The sequence below is a fragment of the Clinocottus analis genome, unplaced genomic scaffold (genome assembly GCF_023055335.1).
Source record: "Clinocottus analis isolate CAN_PGR_092001 unplaced genomic scaffold, fCliAna1.0.p SCAF_22, whole genome shotgun sequence".
Classification (NCBI taxonomy): domain Eukaryota; kingdom Metazoa; phylum Chordata; class Actinopteri; order Perciformes; family Cottidae; genus Clinocottus; species Clinocottus analis.
The window spans coordinates 6451031-6477556 of NW_027175954.1; the positions used below are offsets into that span (position 1 = coordinate 6451031).

At 38.3% G+C, this 26526-nt stretch overlaps 1 protein-coding gene across 1 annotated transcript; it reads left to right on the top strand.

The window, feature by feature from the left end:
- The first annotated feature begins 1274 nt into the window (after positions 1-1274).
- rnf24 (ring finger protein 24) lies at positions 1275-26123 on the top strand. The gene is made up of 6 exons (XM_068588598.1): positions 1275-1830; positions 12803-12952; positions 15963-16005; positions 16465-16506; positions 20378-20457; positions 22023-26123. The coding sequence occupies exons 2-6, from the start codon at positions 12810-12812 to the stop codon at positions 22162-22164; spliced, it is 450 nt and encodes a 149-aa protein (XP_068444699.1). The 5' UTR covers positions 1275-1830; positions 12803-12809; the 3' UTR covers positions 22165-26123.
- Positions 26124-26526: the final 403 nt, after the last annotated feature.

Here is a 26526-nt window from a genome sequence, read left to right on the forward strand (position 1 = left end):
TGGCTATACTTTCAGAAATGAAGCTTGTTTCCTGTCTTGTTACCTCTGAGTTGATAAATTATACCCTGTCTGCACATAAATGAGTCTACATGCACCTGAGATCATTCCACCGTCTTTCAAAGATGACACAAGTTTGTGTATGTGCTCACTCTATTTTGTACTCAAAGGACAAACCTAATTTACCAATAAATGATTTTGTTTGTTCTTATAAATGTTTTGGTGTTTTTTTTTCCATACCTTTTACGAACATAACTCTGGTTCAACAAATAGTTGTGAGCTGCTAAGCACATGTGTGACATATGTAGTTTGGGGCACACCTAGTCACATACCTGTATGTAGTCTGGGGCACACCTGCTCACATACTTTTATGTGGTTTGGGGCACACCTAGTCACATATCTGTATGTATGTAGTCTGGGGCACACCTGGTCACATACCTATATGTATGTAGTCTGGGGCACACCTAGCCACATACCTATATGTATGTAGTCTGGGGCACACCTCGTCACATATCTGTAGGCATCTAGGGCCCACCTGCTCACATACTTATATGTGGTATGGGGTACACCTAGTCAGGATAGGATATGTATTTTTTTAATCCCCAAGGGGAATTTTTTTTATTACCAGTGTACAGGTCACATACCTGTATGTGGTCTGGGGCATATGCTTACATTGTATTCCTTAATCACTGACACTGCCTCATAACACAGAAGACTTACCGGTTTGTCTCCTTGAAGCACAAACATGTATTCATTTTGCCATCTTCTTTAAATGGCTTTCCTCTGCGTTAATCTTTTTCGTCTTGGACATTTTGGGATCATTTGTCGATCATCAAGTCTTTAGTTAATGCAGAACAATAATGTACATAGAGTGCAAAAGTGTATCATACTTGTATTTAATTGACTTTCAATAAAGTGCAGTGATTTGATATTCTACCAAATTATATTTCATTCTTTTAAAAAGTGTATACATCCTACTTTTACAGTGTTATTTCATACAGTACATTGTCTGGCTAGTACTTTTATGCTGCCTATTTTGTACTTTTACATAGTTATTTTTGATATTCCTGTAGAATTTTGATGTCAGTCACAAATATGAAAAACTCTCTCTCGATTTTCTTACATTTTTGTACTGACTAATACTCAGAAGATTACCTGAATAACCATTCATGAACAAGTATTTTACTTTTCCAGACTCACTCGCGAGCTGCTACGTGACCATGTGCTGCACGCCCTCCCATCCTCCCCCTCTCTCCCACGCCAGCATCACTCCCCTCGGACACGCCGAACTCAAAACCCACGTCAGTGTCACCCGCATCGGTCTGTGCATGCTGAGCTGACTGGGAGGTGGGACCTAGCTGCTGGTGGTAGTGGGCTTAGGAAACGTTTACGTGCGAGCCGTGCAGATTGCCAACCACGACGTCCACTGCCAACGACGGATTCTTTTTTTCTCTCTCGAAAGAGGAAATCATTTTTACGAGGAAGCCCCCCTTTGCAGGATCTCTCCCATGCCAAAGGCATACATTTATATCCACCACCTTCTTTATTTATCGTCCGGGGCTGTTTTTTTGTTGTTGTTGCCTCAGCTTCCCACTCAGACTCGGCGAGGTTCCCGTTGACCACAACCTTCGCCATCGTCAACATCGCAGGCGGGGGGCTGTGTGATGAGGTCGCCGTGCAGCTGGGCTTCGGTTACGCTAAAATAAGGCGGATTTGTGTTGCAGTTGGAGTGGGGGTCAACTCGTCGCTTTTCAAAGCTCTCCTGCACCGCGAGTGTGTGAAGAAATACACGGCTGGAGAACATTGCGACTACAGTGACTGAGAGAACTGCCGGTGAGTGGATGCTCCTCGTTGTAACCCTTTATCCAGAGCCACTAACGTCAAATCCCTGCTGTTAGCTAGCGTTTTCTTGCAGCGTTAGTTGTGTGTTTGTCACATTTATAGTTCAAGACCAGTCAAACGGGCTGTCTGTTTACTCGTGTGGCTGGTGAGCTGTCATACAACGTCGTTGTGGACGTGCGAATGTTTCTTAATTGACTGAACGTTATTTAACGGTATTTTGAAGTCATTAATTCGTTGTTTGTTTGCTTCATAATAAGTGACGTGATGTCAGTTGGCGCTACATTTAGCCGTTAACCGTTAACGCTGCTAGCTCGCAAGCCTACGCCCAGCGGCCCCCTGTCCTGCAATAATTTAGCTATATAACCTCAGCAGCGAACACATTAACATGCATTTATGTCAAGGTGGGGTTATTAAAGTAGGCTCTCGTAGCGCCCAATGGCAAGTCTGCTCAATGATGCCATTTCACCGTGACAGTCCTTGCTCATCATCATTATCACGTCGGTGCTCTCAAGTAAGGCGCAAACAAACGAGAGGCCACCGTGGTTTAAACCTAATTTAACACGAACTCACTTTTTTACTCAAACAGCGATGACCTCTGTTAAAATCGCATGGCAGAGAAACAGTGAGGCTTCCCGACTATGTTTCCGTCAATACTGACCGCATTGTGTGGGCTGCAACACGCTCCTCTGTAGTGGGTGTAGTAAGTTAACGTTAACTAACAGCACCGCTGGTGTGGCACTGTTAAGGTTCATGTGCATGCCACCATGCACTCGTTTGTAAAGACAGGCTTATAAAATAGAAGTGAGTGGTAAATGGACATGTACTTGTATCGCGCTTTTCTAGTCTACCGACCACTCAAAGCGCTTTAACACTACATGACATCATTCACCCACTCACACCCATTCACACACTGATGGGAGGAGCCAGCATGCAAGGTGCCACATCAGGATTATTGACCATTCATGTACCGTCGGTGCAGCTACAGGAGCAATTTAGGTTTAAGTGTCTTGCTCAAGTACACATAGACATGTGCTAGCGGCACCGATGACGATCCAGCTCACCACAGTCGCCTATGCATATGCTCTCCAGCTGCATGAGATTCTAGCAGGAATATTTCAATCTGAACTCTGCATAACTGATACTGGCAGAAATCATGTTAATTTTGTTTGCAAAGCAGTTTACTGCAAAAACCTAATTTAATGTAAGTGCAAACAAAGCACGTAGGATACATTAAGACAAAATACATTATTTCAACTCTACAATACCCAGATAATTGTTTTAATTTCTTCTCTTAATCTCCATCAGTCTAAATATATTAAATCCCAATATTAAACAACATACGTTTAGCCTTCTACGCCATTTGAGGCGATTGAGTGTGTGTATATGTGTTGTATACAGTTTGCAAAACCATCTGAGGCAAATCTTCTATGTGGTTTAGTTGAAAAGAAGGTTTGTATGTCCTGGTTATTATCAATTCAAATAGCAAAATTGTGCATTACGATATCTCAATATATGATTTAATCATTAAACGATTATAAATGATCATATTGCATTATTTTCCATAGCTGCATACATACAACTTCTTTAAGTGTACATATTTGTAGTATATCATGCATTTAAGGCATGTATCATATAGATAAAAACAGGAAACATGCAACTGCTAAAATACTAGCATTTCAGCTTCATCTTGTTTTGTTGTCATGACCGGGTTGGCTGTGCATGCGTTTGTTGCATATGCTCATGGCGCTCACAGCTAATAATGCCACCCTGACTGACGGCGGTGTTGCAGAAGGGTGAGCCATCCCTCTATGTCCCCCTCTGGTAAACACCGTTAGCTCTGTCAGCACTTTTGCTGTTGTTCTCACTGTTTGCACGATTAACTATGAGCCAACCAGGTCATCGCTGACATGCTGAGAGCCGTTGGGAGGCAATCAAATTGCTCCCAATTTCTTTTCTTGCACCTTTAAGTCAAATAAGGTTAGACTTTTTCAGTGAGATAATATGATACAAACTCACTGTCGGAGAACACATGGAGCCCAGAGTGCCATTCTCCATTTCCATACAAACTTTTTTTTCTTTATGAAGGTGCAACACTTGGCTTCTGTAACAGCATGCTGCTAGTCTTGCTCTGACTTCAGTTGTAATTGGTTGTTGGGATATTTAGATAGCTTCTCTAAAGGGTCGTTTGATAACCTTAGAAAAATGGAGGTCAGCTAGTGGGTGTTGACATACAATGTTACACCCCTGGGATTAAAGGGACTACTTATGTTAAGATGACTTTGACGATGGACACCTTGTAAACACCACAATATAAAGCCTGCCCGTCCATTACAGTTAAGGAAATATAATTTCATACGTCTATGTGTTAACACCAGTAACCAGTTATGCAATTTTCCAGTTGAGAAAAAAATTAGCATTATTCATAATGTCAGGAACTTACTTTTTTGAGAACGATGGTTAATAGTCAATTACCACATGACATAACTGATCTTACTTGATCAGGAGTCGTCCTTTAAACTCCTTCAGTTGCTGCAGTGCTCACATATGATGATACACAATGAAAACTAGTGGCAAAGAACCTAAGGGGAGTTATTGCTGGCAAAGCTTGTTGAATTTGTTGTCAAACCATAACAAACTCAAATCTATTTTTTGTGGTTGATTAGTAGGCCAGACTTTGACTTTCAGTGGTTAACCATTGTAAAGCACGTAAGTTCTGTGCAGTTAACAAGCGATCAGCAGTTCTTGAGAACCCTGGAAGCAATGAAGCTAAGCAATCGTCCCACTCCAAATGGGCGACAAGCACCAATCGGGCACATGCGCTCTGAACGGGCGTGGTAAAATCCATTTGTGGGGACTGTAAAAGCAGGCAACGAGTCATGCATCAAGCCTTTATGTACATCAGAATCAGAATGAGAATCGTTTAATGCCAAGTAAGTTGTACAAACGAGGAATTTGTCATGGCGGAAGGTGCATCATATCAGTGACTAACAACAACAACAACAACAACAAAGAACATTTAACTATACAAAGTGAAAGTATAAAACTTTAAGTAAAAACAAGTAAGTGATAAGTAAATAAGTAAGGTTGCAGAAAATATAAGTTTAAAATAAAAAAATAAAACGATCAATAATAATAATAATAAAGGTAAAGTATAGTGCACGGTATGAGGGTATATTTTTAAAAATTTTTTAAAGTGGCGACTGACTTTAAATGTGCGATGTGGAGAGATTGGCAGGGGAGAGAAGGGAGAGAAGGGAAGGTCCTGGGTGAGACAGAGTCAGTCAGTGGGGACCCAGGCTCTGTTGATGAGCCTGACTGCTGCTGGGTAAAAATTGTTTGTGTGGCGGGAGGTCTTGGTCCTGATGGACCTCAGCCTCTTGCCAGAGGGAAGGGACTCGAAGAGGTTATGTCCAGGGTGAGAGGGGTCGGCCGCGATCTTCCCTCGTCGCTTCAAAGTCCTGGAAGCGAACAAGTCCTGGAGCTACGGCAGATTGCAGCCAATCACTCTCTCGGCAGAGCGGATGATGTGCTGCAGCCTAGCCTTGTCCTTGGCAGTGGCTGCAGCATGCCAGACGGTGATGGAGGAGCAGAGGATGGACTCAATGATGGCGGTGTGGAAGTGCACCATCATTGTCTTTGGCAGGTTGAATTTCTTCAGCTGCCTCAGGAAGAACATCCTCTGCTGGGCCTTCTTAGTGATGGAGCTGATGTTCAGCTCCCACTTGAGGTCCTGGGTGATGATGGAGCCCAGGGAGCGGAAGGACTCCACAGCGTCAACAGGGGAGTTATGCAGGGTGACCGGGGCATTTATAGTTGATCAATAAGGGACCTCCTTCCGTGTTATCTGGGTGCAGAGCAGTTAGTGGTAAAGTTTTGTGTATTACTTGTCTGTGTTACTCTTTAGTTTCATCCACTAATACTCTTAACTGTTGTTGCTTTTGGCCTCAAGCACACGGCGCTTGTCCAACTCAAAGACATTTCTTACATTGACTGACTGAAATAATGCATCACTGAAATTTGGAAATAGGTTGTCCATTAAAAATGTAACAAAATACAATATTTTAGTTTTAGTTATAGTTTGTGAACTTGACACTTGAATGCTCCGTTTAGTCTTAAACTATTTGTTTATGACCTGCAGGTCAGTAGTAGTAAGGGTTTAGTTTGTTTTCATGTTCCAGCATGACTTACTCACCCTCACATGACTACACAATCTATTAATAGTACATGTGATGTGACCCTGCACGCTGTAGACCAAGGGTCTTGTTTCTCTTAAATAGGTAACTGTGAAAAGTCATAGCATAGGATTAGTCTTGATACAAATTGAATATTATATAGTTTAGTGCTACTCTTTGGAAAAAAATAATTTCAAGCATTGATTGAAATGGGGTAGAAAGTACAACTTTTAGAGTCAAACTGCTCCATTTAATGAGGTGACATGGAGCACTGAAGGTTTGAAAAAAAAGAATGATTTGGCATGGAGAGACAAGAGTGCTAGTGTGAGACAGCTGTGTGTGTCAGTTCCTCTTGTTTGTGTCAGCTTGTGTTACAATCAGAGTCCACTGTGGAATGGTGTGCGTTAAGGGGAGGGAGAAAGAGCAAATATACTAAAGGGCACGACACACTTTCATTTACGTCCAATTTAGATGTTTTGGAACCGTCTTTCCAATCAAATAATCAGCAGTTTGTGAAAAGGTTTGTCTTTCAATTACCTTACATTCTCAGACACTATTGTAGGTATTAATTATGTGTCTCAAAAATCCAGATTCTAGTTTAGTTAATTGATTCATCATACAAATCTTCATCTGGTAATTGCTTCACAAATGAAAACTTTATATAACATTAATTGAATACTTTTTCGCAAGTGTCAGTAAGCCATCCTATAACGCTGTGGTAACCTTTCTTAATATTTCCGATTTATATCACTTATTTGAATTAAATATATTAATGGATAAACTCTCTTATGAAGTAGATATGGATTGACTTTAGTGTCCGTAGTAGGCCACCTGTAGTAGCTTAGCATATAGAAGTTGGTTCAAATCTACAATTTGGTTTTGAACTAATTTAAAAAGAATTTGTCACACTAGAAAAGAAGCTTGATGACTGCATTTTGTAAAACAAATAATCATTTTTACCATATAATCATGTTACCATGTATATGCTATGCTTGACATGATTAGATGCATGCTTTTTGAATATAAAAGTGCTTGTTGTTTCATGGAGTGGCATTAGATGTAAATCCAGTAATTGGCATTATATCAGCAGCCGACATTAAGTTAACCTTGTCAGCTCCAATTAAGTCTTTTGCCTTCCACATCTCCATAACTGGAGTTATAGTTGTAGCGACCTACTTAGTGTAGAATTTAGTCCAACTTAAAAAAAAACCTTTTTGAAATGCATATTTTAGGGTTTGAAGTGAAAACACTGCTGGGTGCGTGATCATTGTTAATGTCATTCTTCACTCCTCTCATGAAGTAAAACTGTTGTACACTCCAAAGAGAGAAAAGAGTCTTTTAAAGCTTTCTACATCCCTCACTGTCTGCTCTATCCAAAGCCTGGTCTGTTTTTATTCCTCTAAAGCTAAAAGAATGATTTATCTAGCTTCTCTTGTCATGCAACATTTCAAGCAGGAGCAAGTATGTTTTGATGGGCGGCCAGATATGTGAATGACTGGTGCCCCACAACCTCCCCCACTCAAATTGCTGAAATTTGGGTGTGAGAGTTCAGTATCATCTAAATGTGGGCCTTTCACTCGCCACAAGCCAGTACATTTTGACAAGCCCTTTAGCCTCTGAGGCCCTGGTGTTTGTTGCTGCCCTTTGGCATATTAAGTTTCAGATGTGCAAATCTTATGGCCGGCTGTGGCCGCGAGTGGAAATTTCCACTTCTCGTTTGGACAACATCTTGTTAATGTGAGATTGTAGGCTGATCTTAAGAAACTACGAAAAAATGCTGAGGTTTTGGGGTTGGGAATTTTATGATCGAGAATATGATAAAACAAGGAAATACAAATGAATAAATGTATTATATATAAACTTTATATAAATATATATATTTACATATATATATATATATAATTATTATATATATATATATATATATATATATATATAATTATTATTATATATATAGTATAGTATATGACAAAAATTACACATGACAAGGGTACATATAATTAACCTGTTTGGGTTATGTGTTGTAATACATTTTCCTTGGAAAAAAGGTTCCTGAAAATAATTTCATCACATGACAAATGTGTGGGTCCAAGGTCCATGTGATGTGTCTACTTATTAATAGTTTGGCTTCTGATTATTGATTATGAGTAAGGCACATGTGTAGAAGAGGGAGGACTGCTCACGTCATTATGTTTGATGACATATTGATTAAGCTCTACTGTCATCCCATTGTATGATAAATTAGTTACGTAATGGCTCAGCAAGGACAAATGCAATGTTCTTTAGTCAGATGTTAAAGAAGGATCTTGGGTTGTCTGAAGACATCAGAGGTCAGAGGGTTTTATTTGGGAAGAATTAGTCTATATAAAACTACTATTAAGTAATTGTCTTATATGGAGTAAAATGTTGTAAAAACATCAATCAATTTCACTATGTTCTATAAATATCTGTCTGAACTACTCATCGCGAGTCTTCATTATCCTGTATCAAATGTGTTGGTATCAAGCTCTGCAGCTAGTGTTCCAATGACATGTGAAACTGAACTGTGATCTGTGTATGGCCTGTAATGTATTTCCTAAATGATTTAAGAGAGTCTGCATACTTATTTGACACGGCATGGGTAAAAAAACAAACATTTTGTGACCCGTAATAAGTGATGAATCATTGGCCAAGTGGAAAAAGGATCCTTCAAGAAGTAGTCTGGGTTAATAAATACTTTTTAGTGGAACTATCACAGCCAACAGAAGTACACAGAGTTACACACCAGTGTTGTCTTTGATTCACTAAGTTAGGGAGTGATGTTATACTCGGATGCAGCAATGCGTTACCACACATGAGGAACAGCAACTCATTGAATGTCTTTATACTTTGGAAGCTTCACTGGAAAATAAAACATAATGTCAGTAGAAATTCCTCCCGACCAGACCGAGCAGACTCAAATTTTATGTTTCTCAATCTCAGGTTGCATAATAGTGTGTGTGTGTGTGTTAAATTCACAAAAGGAAGTAGAGTGGATACAAATATCTGACAGATTAGCGATTTTCATGTCTATTGCATGCCCTTCTTCACTGACTTCATTTTTCTTTTGCTAGATACTTATTTGCGGGTTAAATTGATTAAAAGTGTGTTAATTCATGCAAGTATGGCTTCTATGACTGTCTGAAGTGTTTTTTATTGAAGCATGCATTTTGTTTCATGCAGGATCTTGAAATAACTACTGTGTTGCATCATAGTTTACTCAGGAGCTCAAAACAAACATCACAAATTATCTACTGACACAAAAATAAGGGCACATTAAACAAAAAGTGCTGTAGCCAGACAGCACTAGTACAGGTAGGAGCAAATATGTTTATTTATTTTTTTGAATTTTGGGGAACTGGCACTTCAAGGCTAAACTCTTAACTTCTTAGCTTTCTCCTGTAATGTTTACATTCCCCCTTTTTTCTGCACTTTCTCAGCCTTTCATATCACAGAATTTGAAATTATATATATTTTTTTGTTCCATCATACCACAGGAAACTGCACAATGACTGCAAAGAGGGATTTGCCCACTCATGCTCAAATCCTATGATGTGTTGTGTTGTGCGTGGTGTTGTTGCTGGTTATGTAACAGGGTGAGGCCATGTGAAACTGTCTGAGTGAGAAAGGCAGTTGTTGGCAGATATGGGATGCCAATCATATCCGCCCTTCCCGGGCAGATAGGATTTGCCAATCATCATATATCTCTCTGATGGCTATTTGGTCTCGAGTATATTTTTCTCTGTATGAGATGTGTTCAAGATAACATTGCATTTGGTCATTGTTCAGTAGAGAAATCTTTGTCAGTGCTGCCTCGCTGTACATTCACATTTTTTGTACAGTTTTATACTCAGCGATGCGTGAAAGTTTGGCTTTGGTCCCGTGTGGGCCCTTTAGTTTCAAAGAGGGAGAAGGGCAACAAGGTATTTTTAGACGCACAGGAAGCTATTTAGTAAGAGGAAGCAGTGCAAGACCTTATAAATCCTTGGTGAGATGTTGGAAGTGTTTTAGAAAGGGAAAGAAATATCTGTAGATAATAAAAAAAAACATCAACCATAAACACATGAAAAATGATTGTTGTCTGGAACCAGACTGGCCTCGTAGCTTTTAAAATTCAAATGTTTCCACGAAAGATAAATGTCAGTACTATAAATTACTTTCTAGATTATAAAATATGCCTGGTGTTTCAGAAAAGGGAAAGACTACTGAGCCTTTCTTTACATTCCTTGATGTTGTCTTTACTATCAATAATTTCCCATCACTATAGTATGAGAACGCTCAGTGCAGCTTAAGCTGACAATTCACTGGAGGTGCATGTTAGCTCCGGTGGTGAGCCACAGTTCACTAAAGCCGATCTGCTAATAAAAATGTGCTAAAAATATCCCCGGGGACTACAGGAGCTGCGGCTGAAAGCTAAATTGACCATGGAAATATTCAGATATTGGCAAGAAGTTCAGAAGTAGTTTTTATTTTCATTTTGACTTAATTTAAAGTTGTATGCTTTGTACCTTATTTCATACATATGCTAAACTTTGGGGTATCAAAAATAATACTATTGACAGACGTTATTACCACTAATTAGTGGCCTCTGTTCTTACTTATTTATCAGCTGTTTAGGATTGATAGTCAGTGTGTTGCTTTCTCAAGAAGGGTTTGTTTGTGTGTGTGGAAAGCATGTGGCTCCACAGCTTGTTTATGTGTTCAGATAAGCAGGGGGAGGTTACAGTGGTTGTTTAAAGAGAGAGTCACAGAGTGAAGCAAGGCTTGAATTTGACATGGAGCCTTCATGAACAAGGCAAATACAGGCTATGATCCAAATCAAATCAACTGCTGGCAACCCACTGACAAGGCTCTTAAGGACAAGTTATGTCACTTGTCAAGGGCCTGTGATACAGAGATACAGATAGTTCTGCTCCTCAGCATGAAGGCACCACGCGGGTATGTATGTGTTATGTAGGTGTGTGTCTACACAACAATAATAACATATTATGTAGTTGTTAGTCTTGCAAAATTAACACCAGTCCTTTTTTTTTGTTGACTAGCAGTGGGAAAGAAGTTTTCAAGTAAATAGTGGTGTGTAAACAAGTATTTGGTTAGGAATATATTGCGGTTATTGGTTCTTTTTTGCTGCTTGTAGTTTGTGTGAAAGGATCATGTTAACTCTGCTGCATATTTGTGTGTTCATATAGGCAAGGGTGGTTGTCTGTGCTGTGTTCGGTGGGAAAGACGGAGAGAGAAGCAGCACAAATACGGACTATCAAATTTAATTCATTGATTTGTCTAAAGCTAATTGAATTGTCAATAGCAGTTAGCCAGGCAGCAAAATTTAAGACAAAAATGGCCTGCGCTGTTTGAAAATATAAAATGGATTGATCCGCGCTCATGGGCGTGGCTTATTACTTTATAACAGTCGGGTTCCCCTATGATTTTAGTGCCATTGTTTAGACAATCTAGGGCCAATCCACAACATGAAGGTATCCATCCTTTGTCGAAGCTGTTTTTCCCATAAAAAGCTTAGGCTTAATATGAGACCAAGAACCATCATCTCCAAGTGTACCTGCTGAGTTGGCAGAAACAGTGTCATAGTAAGACATTTACAAACAATATGTTTCAAATAGAGACTCAAAATACTGGCAGATGAAATATTATTTGGATGATTCTGAAGGTAATGCTGAGCGACTGTCCCCCATACTGTGACACCTTAGTTAGAATATAAAGAGTTTCACTCGGATACACATGTCGTGTAATCATAAGAAGAAGATACTTGTGATGGCTTTAGCAAATCCTCCAAAACTTTCCACTCTCCAGAGGAGTGTAGAGGAATGAAGCTCTTGGTGTTTCGTGAAGGGGAGGGGCACAAGAAAGTGTTCCCAAGGGAGCCAAAGCTATTCCTGTTCTCTCCTCCTCCTCCTCCTCTTCTACAGGCAGGCGTAGCCACGTCGAGTTATGTCCCTTAGGCAAGTTGAGTAGGAGCTCTTGACTAGTAGATCCTTGTTTGTTTGCCTTTGCTTTTATGAATCAAAAGAAATGTTGTTGTTATGCTCATACAATGTGATTAATATATGTTGCTTTCATAAAGATTATTTAACAACAAGAAAAGCAATATTAGAAGTGCAGCAGTGTGTATTTTAAAACATTATACTATACTTAAATAATAAAAGCCAAAAAAAGAACTAATTTTCTCTAAATGGGGAATGAAAAACAAAGAGAGCCGTAAAATACTTTAGGAACAAAGCTTGAGTTTTCTGTTAACCATAGAAGATGTAAATGAGAATATAATCGATCCTATAATGTCAGAGTAAGGTTTCTAGTTGCATGTTATTACATATTGCGCCATAGGCTTATTGATATTGAGTTTTGGATTACTTGAAATTATGCAAACATCAAATGTAAAGCAAATAGGTAACTTCTATTTATTTGAAGTCTAGAGACACTGTGAGTATTGCATTCTTAGCTCAATGGTATCATTTTGCCTTATGTTGTCTAGTATGAATGCTATTTTCGGGGGCAATATATGCAATCATTATAATCGTAATGCAAATAAAGAAAAATGTTTTACAGGCTGATGAAAGTGAAAATAAATCAAATATGTTCCTGCAATACTGAAAGTTAAACTAACTTAAAAGTAAAACTAAATTACCCTCAGTTCCAGTTTCACTTTGATTCATATCATGTCATTATTGGTACATGTTTTATATTTGCCCAGTCTCTAAGTGTGTTGAACAATGTGGAAATTCTTATGTAATGTATGCTATTTGTCTCTCTCCATCCAGAATATCCATGAGCTCCGATTTCCCTCACTACAGTTTCAGGATGCCAAATATAGGGTTCCAGAATCTTCCCCTTAATATCTACATTGTGGTGTTTGGGACAGCCATCTTTGTCTTCATCCTCAGCCTCCTCTTCTGCTGCTACTTAATAAGGTAACACCCATGCACCTGTTAGCTTTGGATTTGGCATGGCTTAAAATTCTTATTGTGAATGATGTGTGAGTTTGTGTCAGTAGAGTGTCATGCAGGGGTCCCTTGGGTGGGAAACATTGTCTACTTACTGGTTGAGACAAATCATTAATATGGTATGTGTAAAGCCATTCTGATATTAATTAACCTTGTGGACTGCATTCTCCTAGTAATGCGCTGCCAGGATTAAAAAAAAACACAAATTTGCATTAATCTATTTAAAGAAATACATTTTCAGGCTTCCAAAAGTCTCATTTTCAAATCAGTAAAAAATTATGTTGCACTGAAGTTTGTCAATTTAAAGGCTTACTACTCATGGGAACGTCTCTAATAATCTATACAGAAAAGTTAAATGAAATATTGATCGTGTAGTTTCTATTCAGTAGACACCGTTAAAGTTGAATATTATTATTATTATTTAATAGAAATGTGTGTTTTTGTATCTGTCTCGCTAGTAGTTATTTCACAAAAGGGAAAACTGTTTCAACAGCACAGTTTGGAGACATTGATGACTTTATGATTTAAATTAATAGGAAACACATACTATGCTGCCTGTCTACATTCTCACAATTATGGCATTTGGAGTCAAATAAACTAGGTCTATATTTATTTGTTCTCAGAGCAAATTAGCTTTCTAAATGTAGTCCCAATATTCCTTCTTAAATTAAATTAACATTTGCTGTTCATTAAATTAGCATTTGGGTGTTTAGAACTCTTGTTTGTAACCATTATATTATCCTCGTTGAATCTCCCTTTTTAAAGCAATTAGTCTCGAGTGTAATCCAGTAATTATTTCCTCACAAAAGAAGAGTGGAGGTGGTTTCTAGTCATTCCCTTGCCCCTCTTTTTAATACTACTGGTCTAATTAAGTTGTCCTGGCTGCCGTTTCTGCAGCAGTTTCCTCCGGCCAACAACTAACTGAACAGAAATAATGTCCAGCGTGTTTTATCTAAGACAGTGAGAAGCAGCAGTTCCCATCCAAATTCACCCTTCGTCACCCTGCCATATCCTATCATGCAGGGCGAATGGTAAGTAGGTTAACTACTACTGTGTTCCTACACTTCTTCATTGAATTGTGAAAAGACACTTTCTGACTTTGATGCAGTACCATGATTCAACCATAAGAATCAATGTGGCCAGATTTAGTCACATAAAGCAAAAAGAGCATTTTTGCTCCATTAAAAAGCAGCTAAAGATGCAGTCTCCCAAAGGACTGGGCCATATTGATATCAACCAGCATGCATGATGAATTTACAAAGTAAAGTCTGTGTCCTGCTTTTAGAAATTGGCTCAAGCTTTATTTAAACCTTAGAAGTTGTTATAAAGCGTGACTCCTATAGTCTCTGTGCAGTAATTGCTTACTTACATTGAGAGGAGAATGATGGGACCAAGGAATTTACTTTGGAGTTGAAGTGTCATAGGTAATTATTCCAACAGACAAACACTTACACAATGTTTGACGCAAAGCAGCTTGTCACAGAAAAACTCAACCACCTTTAACAGTAAGTCCTGGGGCCACACATTTGTAAAATATACAGAGTGCATTAAAACAAGTATTTCCTGAGCATGGAGTGTTTCTGAAAGTAACAGACAGGAGGTCTGCTGACTGCTGAATTCACAAGCATGGCCTACATGTTTATGCATGTGGAATGTAAATAAACCTATATTTTTGTCACAGCAAGTCTGTAACAGCTTACTGCTGATGATCTTTCAGTGCGGTGACACACCTTAAAGTAGACCAAACCATTTGGACATTCTTCACTATAATGATGGCTATCACACATATTTAACATTTTGAGTAGTCCGCTGAATACAGGCAAATAATGCTAATGATACCTTTTGAGAGGACGGTCAGTTTGGACATCTGTTTTTCTCTCAGCTGGTTAATGTTGCTCACATTGACATTGCGGTTAAGGACCATTGAGCAACCCCCACAACCCCCGCACCCATGACCAAATTGTCCCCTACCATTTTGAGTCTTTGCACCTTTTCCTGCTGACCTCTTTCAAAATGTCAGTTTTTCTCCTAGACTGTGCTGCTTGTTTTACAGATCCCTCTCACTCTGCTGCGAGAGGTTAAGGTTACTTGTAATGGAGGTAAATCTTACAAACCTATGAATTTCTCCTATCTCTTGTTTTTGTCCCCTTTTTCTACATATTATTCTCATTCTCAGTGCCGAGATTATGTTATTATCCAGTGCTCTCTTTGTTCTCTTTTTGTTCTGAGTTGTTTTGTTTTTGCTCATTTACAAGAGCTATGTTTATGAAGAGTCTGATATAAACCTTAAACGTTGGTTGTATCTGTGGGTATTCCCTTTTTTTTAACCATTGAGTGACTCAACAACCTGCAATATTGCTTTTAATGTCTGATCCAATGTATTTTAAGTTATATTATGTGTTTATATTTTACTTAATGTCCGGTCTAAGGTCTAGGGTCTTTTAAGAAGGATTTCTGCTAATATATAACTTGGCCCTCTCTTGTATTGCTAAGCAAAACAAATAGTTAACACTTCCATAAGGTGAACATTTATCTTTGTAGTTGTACTCCTTTCTGTAACTGGTTGATATTTATTGACATATGCCTGAGCCAGAATCCTATCCTTTTTGACACTTCTGCAGAACATGCACAAAGCAAAAAATTTTTTCTCCAGATAAAGATCTACTCTGAAAAACTGCTCGTCCTTTTTTTGTCCATCTCCCTTTGAGATATATTATGTCAAATCTACAACCCGGTTGCACTGTATATGCCAAATTATTTTTGATCACTATGGATGTAGAATTGCTTCGAATGTCCATTTTGTACCACAGTGCTACATTACAATACTGATTGTCAGAAGGTAATTATAAGGAAATGACATCCATGTTCGTCATTGTTCTTTCTTTCAGGACTGTATGACTGCTTTCTCTCTATTTAACGTACTCAGTTGAAGGACCCTTACTAATCAAAAAGATGTTTTGTTTTTGCATTTCTTCAGGTTACGGCACCAGGCACACAAAGAGCTATATGCATACAAACAAGTAAGCACTCTAGTGACACACACACACACACACACACACACACACACACACACACACACACACACACACACACACACACACACACACACACACACACACACATACACATACACATACACACACACGCACACACACACTGCGGTTCAAAAAATTTTAAGATCATAGTGAGCCCCTGTGGTCTCTAAATGTTAATTCAGGTGATGCAAACATGTATCTGCAGACTCTAATGGCAGCTGCAGGTATTTCAAGAATTAAAATAGATTTGGCCCATTTTAAAATATTTACAGGTTCTCTAAAAAATTCTACCCTTCAATTCTACACACACACACACACAGAATATTGGATGCTCAGTCTTTTATTTTATTTTCAGAGGAACTGGTTTGTGGTTTCTATCACCATATTACAATCCTAATGTCATTCAGTGACTAATCTTTCTTTTTCTCTTATCATGCCTCTTAGGTCATTCAGAAGGAAAAAGTCAAAGAGCTAAATTTGCATGAGGTAAGCACTCATCTTCTTTGTTCAGTTATTATCAGTTGATGATAAATTATAGTGTATAGCATTCAGTGCTGAATCAGGATATGTCCTTCAAAAACATATTCTAGGCACCTATGTCTGCCTCTCTCTAGAATTACTTCTTTTTTTGTCTTCAAAAATTAGATATTGGTATTTAGTATTGGTATTAGTATTTATTTAGGGAGCGCAGATAGTGACCGTGGGGCTCCATGGTAGCTCTGACAGCTAGAAAAGGGTAAATTTGTGCCGTCAATATGAAAATAAACATACTCGGCTTTGGTTGTAAATGGTAGCATCTCTGGTGTAATGTACATCAGAAGCAGACATATGCCATGTCAGACTATATCAGGAATTGTTTGGACTATCTGCACAGCACGGTTTGTATTTCTCAGCTTCCGTTTTTGTTTCGTTTTATGGATTTTGTCTAGTTTGGCAACAGTGACGACAAACACATTGTTAGTTAGTTAACATTCAGTGCATCTTTTGACACACTGTCATGTGAAAACTAGCATCTCGTGGTTAAGTTCTGAGTGTTCTCTCTACCGTTATTACGTAATGCTGTATGTCAGCTCAGCAAGCAAGCAGAACTCGGTGAGTAAAGCAGTCGCATTGGCTTTGCAGCGAGGAACATTACATTACAATTACAGATTGTGGTGGGCTTTTCATTCAGGTTGCACTCACAATCTGTGTGTCTAGTTTCTGTTTTTACTAAGACAGCAAATCATTACGCAATCGACTGCTCGGACCTGGAGAGAAAATAAAGGGAGCTCATAACATGCAAATCAGTGAGTTTAAAAAAAAAATCAAAGTAAAGTTAATACACCTGAAAACAATTTGGCTACAATTACATAATACTATTGTACAAAAATATAACATTTTCAGTAACTGTTATTGTTACACGTGTACCTAAATATTTGTAAAGCAAGGTATTGCAGCAGAAAAGAAAAGTAAAAGAGATTCCGTGATGAAAAAGGGCATCTGGCACAAACTTGGACTCAAGGATGAACTGATGTGAATTGGGTGGTCAGAACTGGGTCCTCACAAAAAAACTCACGAAAAAAATACTGATTATGCCAAATTTCAAACGTTTTAAACATTTTAACAGACATGAATGTAAACTGTTAACTACAACCATTAGCCGGTAATTCTAGTTTATTGAGCTTTTAATGACTTGCAGGCACAAGTTTCATACAGGTTTTCTTCTTACAAAAATTTACGAAGTGCGTGGAAAGACAAAAATGGACAAGTAGTAGATGTAAAAGCCAATCTGCTGAGGTGCCAAAGATGATTAAACAAGGTCAACATCGTCATTAGAGATCCATACAGTTAGTCCGAATATCTATTTTTAGCCTGGGTTCTTCTCTTCTTTTCTCTATCTCTTTTCTTACCCTGTTGCTTGCCTCTCTTGGACCAAGCTTATTAGAAAATTGTACATTAATTTTATTTCCACTCAAATTTGTTTAGTAACTTATTTGTACCACACATTTTTTGTTGTTGATCAAGACATGATCTAGTAATGTTTTTCAATGAAATTAAGTACATATTTTCTTTGCATTAAATGTGTAAGTAAAGCCTTCAGAGTGTATTCAGACAGAGATTCTGTCAGAGGTTGGTAAAGGGTGTCAGATCTCAGCAGTGTGACAACATAGACAAGGCACTGAAAGGAACAACAACACTGATCTATTCACAAATAAAGAGAGCAAACCAGACATCTTAACAGAGAGTTACTCTGTGTCCAAAAGTCTTCAGGAGAGAAGAGCCCCCATGCTGTCCTTTTCATCCCCTCTTATCCACCCTCATAATGTAGAGCTGAGAAAAAGATACACTGTGTGGCTAAACGCAGGGTTGCATGGTTCCACAGCCAAAAAAACTGTGTGCCAAATCAGAACTTCTTTTATGGAAATGTCACCCACTGGTTGGATGAAATGTTGTGATGGGAACGGTAAGAGGATTTTTGCCCATTTTTTTCACAATTTAAAATAGTTCCTTACGCACTGTTACCCTTGTCATTGCAACTCTAATGTTGGTCTAGAAAAGGGCTGTAGTCAGCAATGTCCTACCTACATTATGTGTGATGGTGCAAGTTGCTTGTCAATAATGAGTTTCACTAAGAGGTTAGATTCATGCCAGCTCTATCCTATAGTCAGAAGCCCTGGATTGTGACAGGAAAACGAGGAGATTGCATATAAGTTGCCAACATGTCCTCTCTTTTTAGTTTGAAAGAGACAGTTGAGGTCATTATACCCTCTGATTAGTATGCCTCCTGAACGTCCATTATTCATCACAGCTCCCTCTAAATAGTAGAAGAGACACTACGCAGACTCAGAACACGCTGGAGAGATAACTGTTGCTGCCTCTTTAACTTGGACTTGCAAACACAGGGGAGGGGGGGGGGGGGGGACACAATGGATGGTTGTGTTATCATATTGTTCTGATTCAGCAGATTCTCTGCAATTTATATGGAAGTGCAATGTGTTCAGCCAGTATGATACCCAGAATACACTGAATACATTGTACACCCAAAAATGTGTTTGCAGTAGAATAACAATAAACCAGCAGTCTGTTGTTTAATAAATAGAACGACAAAAGGGAAATTTACTTGACAATGTCTGCTAAAAATACATTTCCAGAATTTCACAATTAGGCAACTGAAAAGCATCTTTTTTCTTATTGATCTAGATTCACCATGAATAATCCTGTCACACGTATCCAAAACAGTGAGCTAATGCTAGCTGGCGGACCTGTTTTTATCATGCCTGTTGGGCATGGGCAACAGGTGTGTGTGTGTGTGTGTGTGTGTGTGTGTGTCTGTGTGTGTGTGCGTGTGCGTGCGCGTGCGTTTTTAACATTGATATGAATATTGTCCTCTTCTACTTTACTTCTACTTTAAGATACATTTTAAATCAGATTTTGGCATTTTTAAGGCTTTGTATTCCTTACAGCCGACTTTCCAGAAAACACATCAAAAATCAGTGATGTTCAATTTTAGAATATTTAGAAACATTTTCTTTTGTGGGCCCAAGATTGCAAGTCTTTTCTAGAACATTCAGCCATTTAAGCATCTTTCTGTCTACCCACAATGACCGTCATCCAGATATTTCTCAATTAGTAAAACCGCACACAGTCCCCTTTTCTCCTGTGTTTGTGTGTTGTGTTTGTGTTGTCTGACACTTAAGGATGGTGTTTAGTGTGTGTGTGTGTGTGTGTGTGTGTGTGTGTGTGTGATAAACACAAAAAGACAAAGAACTTCAACATGTTTATCAGGATTGCCTCAGTCAGGCATAAAGGACTGACATTACCTCTAGTATCAAACTGTTATCTAGTATCTATCGCTATCTATGATGGCAGAAGCTAAAAGCATTGAGATCATAGACCCATGGAGTTGGTTAGAATGTAATGAGCTAGATAATCAGAGAACACATGTCTGCTTTCCTTCAAAGATAAAGTTTTAAAATGCACAAACTGTCCTGTGTGCTGTGGTGTGAGTCCACTTTTATGGCTGTGGCTGTCTTTCAAATTTTTCATTCTTTCTAAGTTCTGTAACCTGGAAACTTTGCCACTAAAGGAAGCCTGAACAAGTCCCCAGTGTGAGTTAAATCAGAGTTATATAAGACAACACAGTTAGTCAGTTACTAGTCTGTTGTTTGTGTCATTTTTTGGCAGATGTTGGCTACAGTTGTCTTTTTCCATGAGTGCCTGACCTTGGTTGTTTGAATAGTTTGTTTCCAACCCACCGGCACAACATTCAGATTACAACTGAAGAAAAATAACAAATACAAGTGAACAACCAACTCATGCAAAGTTGTTCCACTTCCCTTTCCAGAAAAATATCTCTAAATTCTCCTCTCCCTTTCAGATTTGTGCAGTGTGCTTGGAGGAGTTCAAACAGAAGGATGAGCTGGGGATTTGTCCGTGCAAACACGCCTTTCATAGGAAGTAAGTGTAAGGTTTTGTGTGCGTCCATGGACTTGTGGTTCAGTAGAGATTTCCTTAACAAAGTAGTACGTTTTCATGCATCTTTACCGGCTCTTAGAAATTTAACTGAGACCCAGAGAGTAGATTAAAAAAAACAAAAGAGACTTAAGTGACATTATTTTCCAGTCATTGCATGTTGGTGATGACAATAACCAAAAGTTAATGATTAAATATTGTTTGTACATAGAACTGAAGGCTAGTGTGTATCAAGTGCAGAACTTCACAGGACATGATGGATTGCTTTAGCCAACTTCATCCCCCACACCTCCCCCCGTGCCCTGACCGTTTCAACTGAGTTGTTTATGTCAGCATGACACCTCCCGTGGCCTAGTTTCCCCCCAGTTTCAGCAAGAGGGTCACCACTCACTGAATCCACTGTATAAACTCTCCTTTTAGTGGGTGGTAAGTAAAGCCATGCTGTTTTAAAAACACATTCCTTGTAGACCACAAACAAAAACATTCAGTGGTGGAGAGCATGCTATCTTGTATTTATTGATTAATCCTTCCATATTTATTTCAATGACTGGTTAATTGTTTTTTTTTCTTCTGGTTAACAGTCCAAAATCCAAAGATATTTAATCAGCAATGGCAGAAAACAGACTAAATTAGAAAGTTCCACATTGGTAAAGCTGGAACCAAACCATGATTTACATTTTGGCGGAATTGGATTTAATCAATTAATTCATAGCTTTCTTCAGTTCCACATTCATTTACTTCTCGATCAAAGAACTGTTGGGTGTAACTGTAATATGAAGTACCAGACTGGAAATGTATTAAATCTGTACATCGCCTGTCTCTTTCTCAGTGATTGACAATGCTAGCTCCCCAGCTGGAGAGCACAACAATCCCACGATAAAAAGTTTTTTTTGTGTGACCTAATGTTTGACCTTATGCAAATTAGGGTGGTTGTCGAATGTGATTGTCACATTGGTGTGTTAGTTGGACTTACAACCCTTCACTGCTGTTCATCTGTATTATAGCCAGAGAGATGATCTAAGTCAATACCAACTATATTCACTATTAGAGTAGTGTAAAGAATTTGATATAGGATTATGATATATGAATTTATTTCTTATCATAAAAATACAGCTGTGAAAGGTTCTCTTCAATTAATTTTTGTTAAAGTCATGTACTATTAAAAAGATACGTTTGTCAGTGCTCTCTGGTGGACAAATTGCGTAACATGTACACCCTTTTTTTTTTTTTAAATATCTACGCAAACGTGAATTTTCCATGACTTGACTGCAATTTCTTGTAAAAAACAAAATAAACGACATATAACACTAATACATGATATTGCCACTAGTGTTTCAGTGTAAGTAAATTACTTACTGGTAAAGTGCTAAGAGTGGTCGGAAGACTATAAAGGGGCCATTACAAGTACAAGGCCATTTAGCATAAGTCTGCCAAGCTCATGTGTGTCCTAATGTAAGTCAAGCTAACCCAAGTTTTAATGTTCTGTACCCCTTCACATACCTCTGTATGTTTGCCTTCACCATATACTTATTGCTTTTGCTTTCTTCCAGGTGCCTCATTAAGTGGTTGGAGGTGAGGAAAGTGTGCCCGCTGTGCAACATGCCCGTCCTGCAGCTCGCCCAGCAGGCCGGAAGCACGGATGCTCCTGTGCCAATACAGCAACCTTTACCCGGCATCGAGAACCTGGTGTAGCAGACTCCAACCCTCACTCACAGTACACAACAGACACATACAGATACACATCCCATCACTCATACTCTCACTTGTACAGGTACACCTTTGGTATGAGTCTGTGGACAGAGCGGAGACACTGGGGTTCATCCGCAGATACTCTCAAAAACTTTGACCCTTCCGCCATCATCCCTTCTCTTATACTTGCAATGGTTCACTAAAGGACTTGCTTCTATCAGTTCTGACTGATAATCAACCGTAATAATGTTTTTTTTTCTTTTCACGGACAATGAAGAAAATAGTTGATCTTAAAGAAGGCGTGGTTGATAACTTTTTTCTCAACCAAAGCACTTTTCTGGGAATACCAGTTTAAGACCAGGAGGGGAAAGAACACAAAAGCCAAGAACTACAGTACACTAAAATATACAATGTTTAGCTTTTTTTTTTTAACAAGCACTTTATGATAAGGCAAACCTTAATTGCTTGTGATCCTAGTAGCAAGGTTATGTTTTGTATTGTATCATTTACTATTATTTTATGTGCAGTACAAAGCCACATGGGCTTTGATTTTTATTTAGTGAACTTTGATTTGTTATGAAAAACATCTGAAAGGGACAACAAAACCTATCAGTAGATAGATGCCAAGAAAATTGGATAATGCTTTTAGTTGTAAGTGCACACACATACAAAATTAAGCCCAAAGCAACCTTGAGACTTTGTCTGACTGAATGTGAAAGGTTTAAATGTGTTGAAACAGAATTATTCAATATTATTATATGTTTCCTTCATTGATGGCCTGTTTGTCATTCATTACAATGTGACTGTTGTTGTTATCCTTTATTATTATTCTGTCAATACAGGAAGGTGATAGAGTGGGCAAATTATATTCTTAATGGAAATAATATACAGAGTAACATCCACCATATACGAGTGCAGGCGACATCCTGTTACCCCTGAAAAACTATTCACGATCTCTCCAACAGGAAATCAAAGTTAAAAGCATCTACTTCAACTACTGTCATTATTTAAACCACTATTAGCGTGTAAAACGTTGTGCTTTATCTATAAAACACCAGGAAGGTAATGTTAAACAAAGATCTAAATTGCGTAACATACATGTTCCAATATTACTTTATTCTGCTGCATCAATTTATCTGATTGAAGATGTTCTGTGTGAATGTTACAGTGGCTTGCTTCAGATTAGGGCTGAGACACTTCACAAAATAACAGACGTCAAACAGCCGTGTTAATCTGAAACTAGCATCATATATCCTGCTAGAATATATCGATACCTCAATTTAGGAAGCGAGCAGGACGAAGCAGCCGTTTGCCTTCTTTACTGTTCAGATCCTACTGTACCTACCTTCTGCATACACACTTGCAGTTACCTTTGCTTCTATCCGAGTAGAGTACTTGTATTTATTTTTTTATTTATTATAACACCTGGGTACAGCTGCATAGAGTGAACCACTAAGTGGATTAACACTTGCATCAGAATTACTGCCCTCAGCAAATAATCAGCATATCTTTTGGTCAAGAAACACACACTACATGCACAAAGGGAGGGGCTTGAACGGCCCCTATGGACGGACTGCCAGAGAGTCTGGGGTCAGCAGGTTTTAATGAAGCAGCATTTTCATTCATGCACACACACACGCACACGTGCGCATACACACACACACACACACATAAAGGGTAGTTCTGCTTTTTGGCTGCAGTATTCTGGCGCTTTCGCCTCTCTCCCTTTTTCTGTGCGGTACAGGATGCTTTTTGTTTTGTGCCACACATACAGTAACTCTTAAGCCCTGCCAGCTTTTGTGGTTATGTGTTTTTGTCCTCATCCCTTGTTAGCTGCATTTGGTCTGTCAATGTGCTGACCTGAAATGTCTCGCGAAAAAAAAAATGTTCTGCATCAGGAGTGATGGACTTAAGATATATTGAGATCTCCTTTAACCTGTGATATGTGTTGGCAAATTATACGCACAATCCCTGATCCACTTTAAGCAAAATAATAGTCCCACCATAAATATTGCAAACTAACACAATAAAATATAATTAAATCAAATTGATCAATGTGTGGGTGGGACTAAACCAAAGCTTGTTTTCATGTTGTTTTATGTTCCCAAACAAATAATTAACCTTAAACAGGTTTATATTCTGAATTTTAAAAAATGTATATCTTTTATCTAGTCTTTTGGAATATACGCTTAAAAAAACATTAAGTGTCCCTTTAAGAACACAAAATTCACCTTTTAGACTTTATTCTCCAACACCAGATAGAGTCTCACAGGTTCCCAACACATAGACGGTTTACAAAGTGACAAAGGATTTTGTTATCCTGTGTGTAGTGTATTAGTCATTTGTCCCGTGCTCTTTTTGAGGTCGAGTCCTCGCACATAAATGTAGTGCAGTGAAACCACTGGTGAGAAAGTATTAACATTTTAAAGAAACATAGATTTCAAAAACATATTCTTCACATTAACCTCATTTGAACAAAAACAGCCACGATTACACAAACAAGACATGTGAAATGTCAATTGGCAATTTCAAACCCCCAGTTTATTAATGATTAACTGTGTGATCAGAGAATAATTTATATTGCCTGTTAGCGAAGAAGTAGTGGCTTTATGTTGAAGGAAAAAAGCAACATAAGCGTCAGTGTGGTGTGTGCTGTACAGTGTTTGGTACCATTTTCCTTCTCAGTTTTCTCGGTTATGAAGACACTGCCACTGTTTAATTGAACTTGCGTGATACTGCTAATTTTACAGTATGATAACCAACATTTTCCTCCAAAACCTCTCTATACAGCGTGTATTTCTGCCACTGTCCCTGAAAGACGACATATCTTGATGCTCAATGATACAATTCTTAAAGTTTGTTCCTGCTCATGGTTTTGTGTCAGAATGTAAGGCGACCGAGAGAAATGCAAGAAGAAGAGATCTAATGTGAAAGTCTGCTATTTGCTAATTCAAGTTGTCATTGATATCACCATTGTTAAATGTATGTAGACAGTAGAGTATTTATACACAAGGTGCACAAAAAATGCTCCTTTATATCAACCGAATGGCAGCTGAACACTTCCTGCCATTTGGCCATCTTAAGTGTTGTGATGGATTGTAAACACTTTTAGCCTTTCCACCAGAACTTCCCTGTTTCCTTCCTGTGTGCCGTCCTAATCCCACTAAAAACAAAGTGCCAATCCAAAATGAACTGTTATGAAATAAAGCCAGTAAGAGGAAAGGAGAAAGAGGGGAGTCTTTGTCACATTATGGCCAAAGAAGAATGGGAACAGAGCCAGCATGAATATAGTAAGAAATGGCTCCCCGCCACTGAAATCATTGACGAGTTATCTACACTGAAAATAGATGAAACGCAATGAGATGAAATACCACAGTCGGGGACAGCACTATATATTACAAAGATACTGATACTCAAGAGAAGAGAGCTTCATAAGGCCATTTATTTAAATAAATGTGGTACCAACATCCTCTAGAGATGAAGGGTTTCATTATCTTTCTACGGTTGGTTTTTATTAACCAGACCATTTAGGTTTTTTCTTCTCTATCACTGCCTCCCTGAAGTCAACTTTCCTCTTGTTTTTATGGTGTTATTTATTCCTCCGAGGCTCTACCAGTGCCCTTCCAAGTCACAGATAACTTCCTCGCTCTTTGTCCAAACAAACCATGCAACCTTTACCAGTGCACCCAAGCGCCCTTCCCCTGCCCACACACCCCTTTTTGTTAACACTGATTACGTTTGTGAACTCTCACAGACATTGTTTGTAAAACTAAGAATTCTGCAGCAGAATATTTTTGGAGACAATTTGCTGTACAGTATTTGTAAGCTCTATTTTTGTATATTGCTATTTCGAAGAAAATAATATGCCTTTTTTTCTTTTTCTTGTTTTTGCTAATTTGTTTAAGAATATGTTGCATGTGACTGACTTGAACTGTAAATAAAATTTCCAAGTTTTGGAAAGATTTAGGTGTTTTTTCTTGCATGCAGTCCAAATGTCTTTCATAAAAAAAAGAGTAATATGATCTAATATCATGTATCACTTCAGGTATTTGGTGCAAGAAATTAGTTTTCTATCTCATACAAGTTACACAATATATTGTTGTATAGATGTATTAATGTTGTCATAAATATCTTTGACTTTATTTAATATTGACAGCAACTTGTGAAGTTGAGCAGAAGCGTCCTTAATTAAAAAGTGTGTAATTCTACCACCTTGTGGTGAAACAGCGTTACTCCAATACATTATCTGCAATAGGCAGATATACAAAAAAAATCAAACTTAACGCAGCAGAAACAAAGAAGTCTGTCTTTATTCTATGCATTATTTTATCTGTCAAACTCTAGAGTCAACATTACCCACAATAC

Excerpts from the sequence above, each read along its gene's own strand:
- rnf24 (XM_068588598.1), top strand. The coding sequence starts at position 12,810 with ATGAGCTCCGATTTCCCTCACTACAGTTTCAGGATGCCAAATATAGGG. Across the intron at positions 16,006-16,464 it reads AGCTATATGCATACAAACAA|GTCATTCAGAAGGAAAAAGT; the intron begins GTAAGCACTCTA and ends CATGCCTCTTAG. Across the intron at positions 16,507-20,377 it reads AAGAGCTAAATTTGCATGAG|ATTTGTGCAGTGTGCTTGGA; the intron begins GTAAGCACTCAT and ends TCTCCCTTTCAG.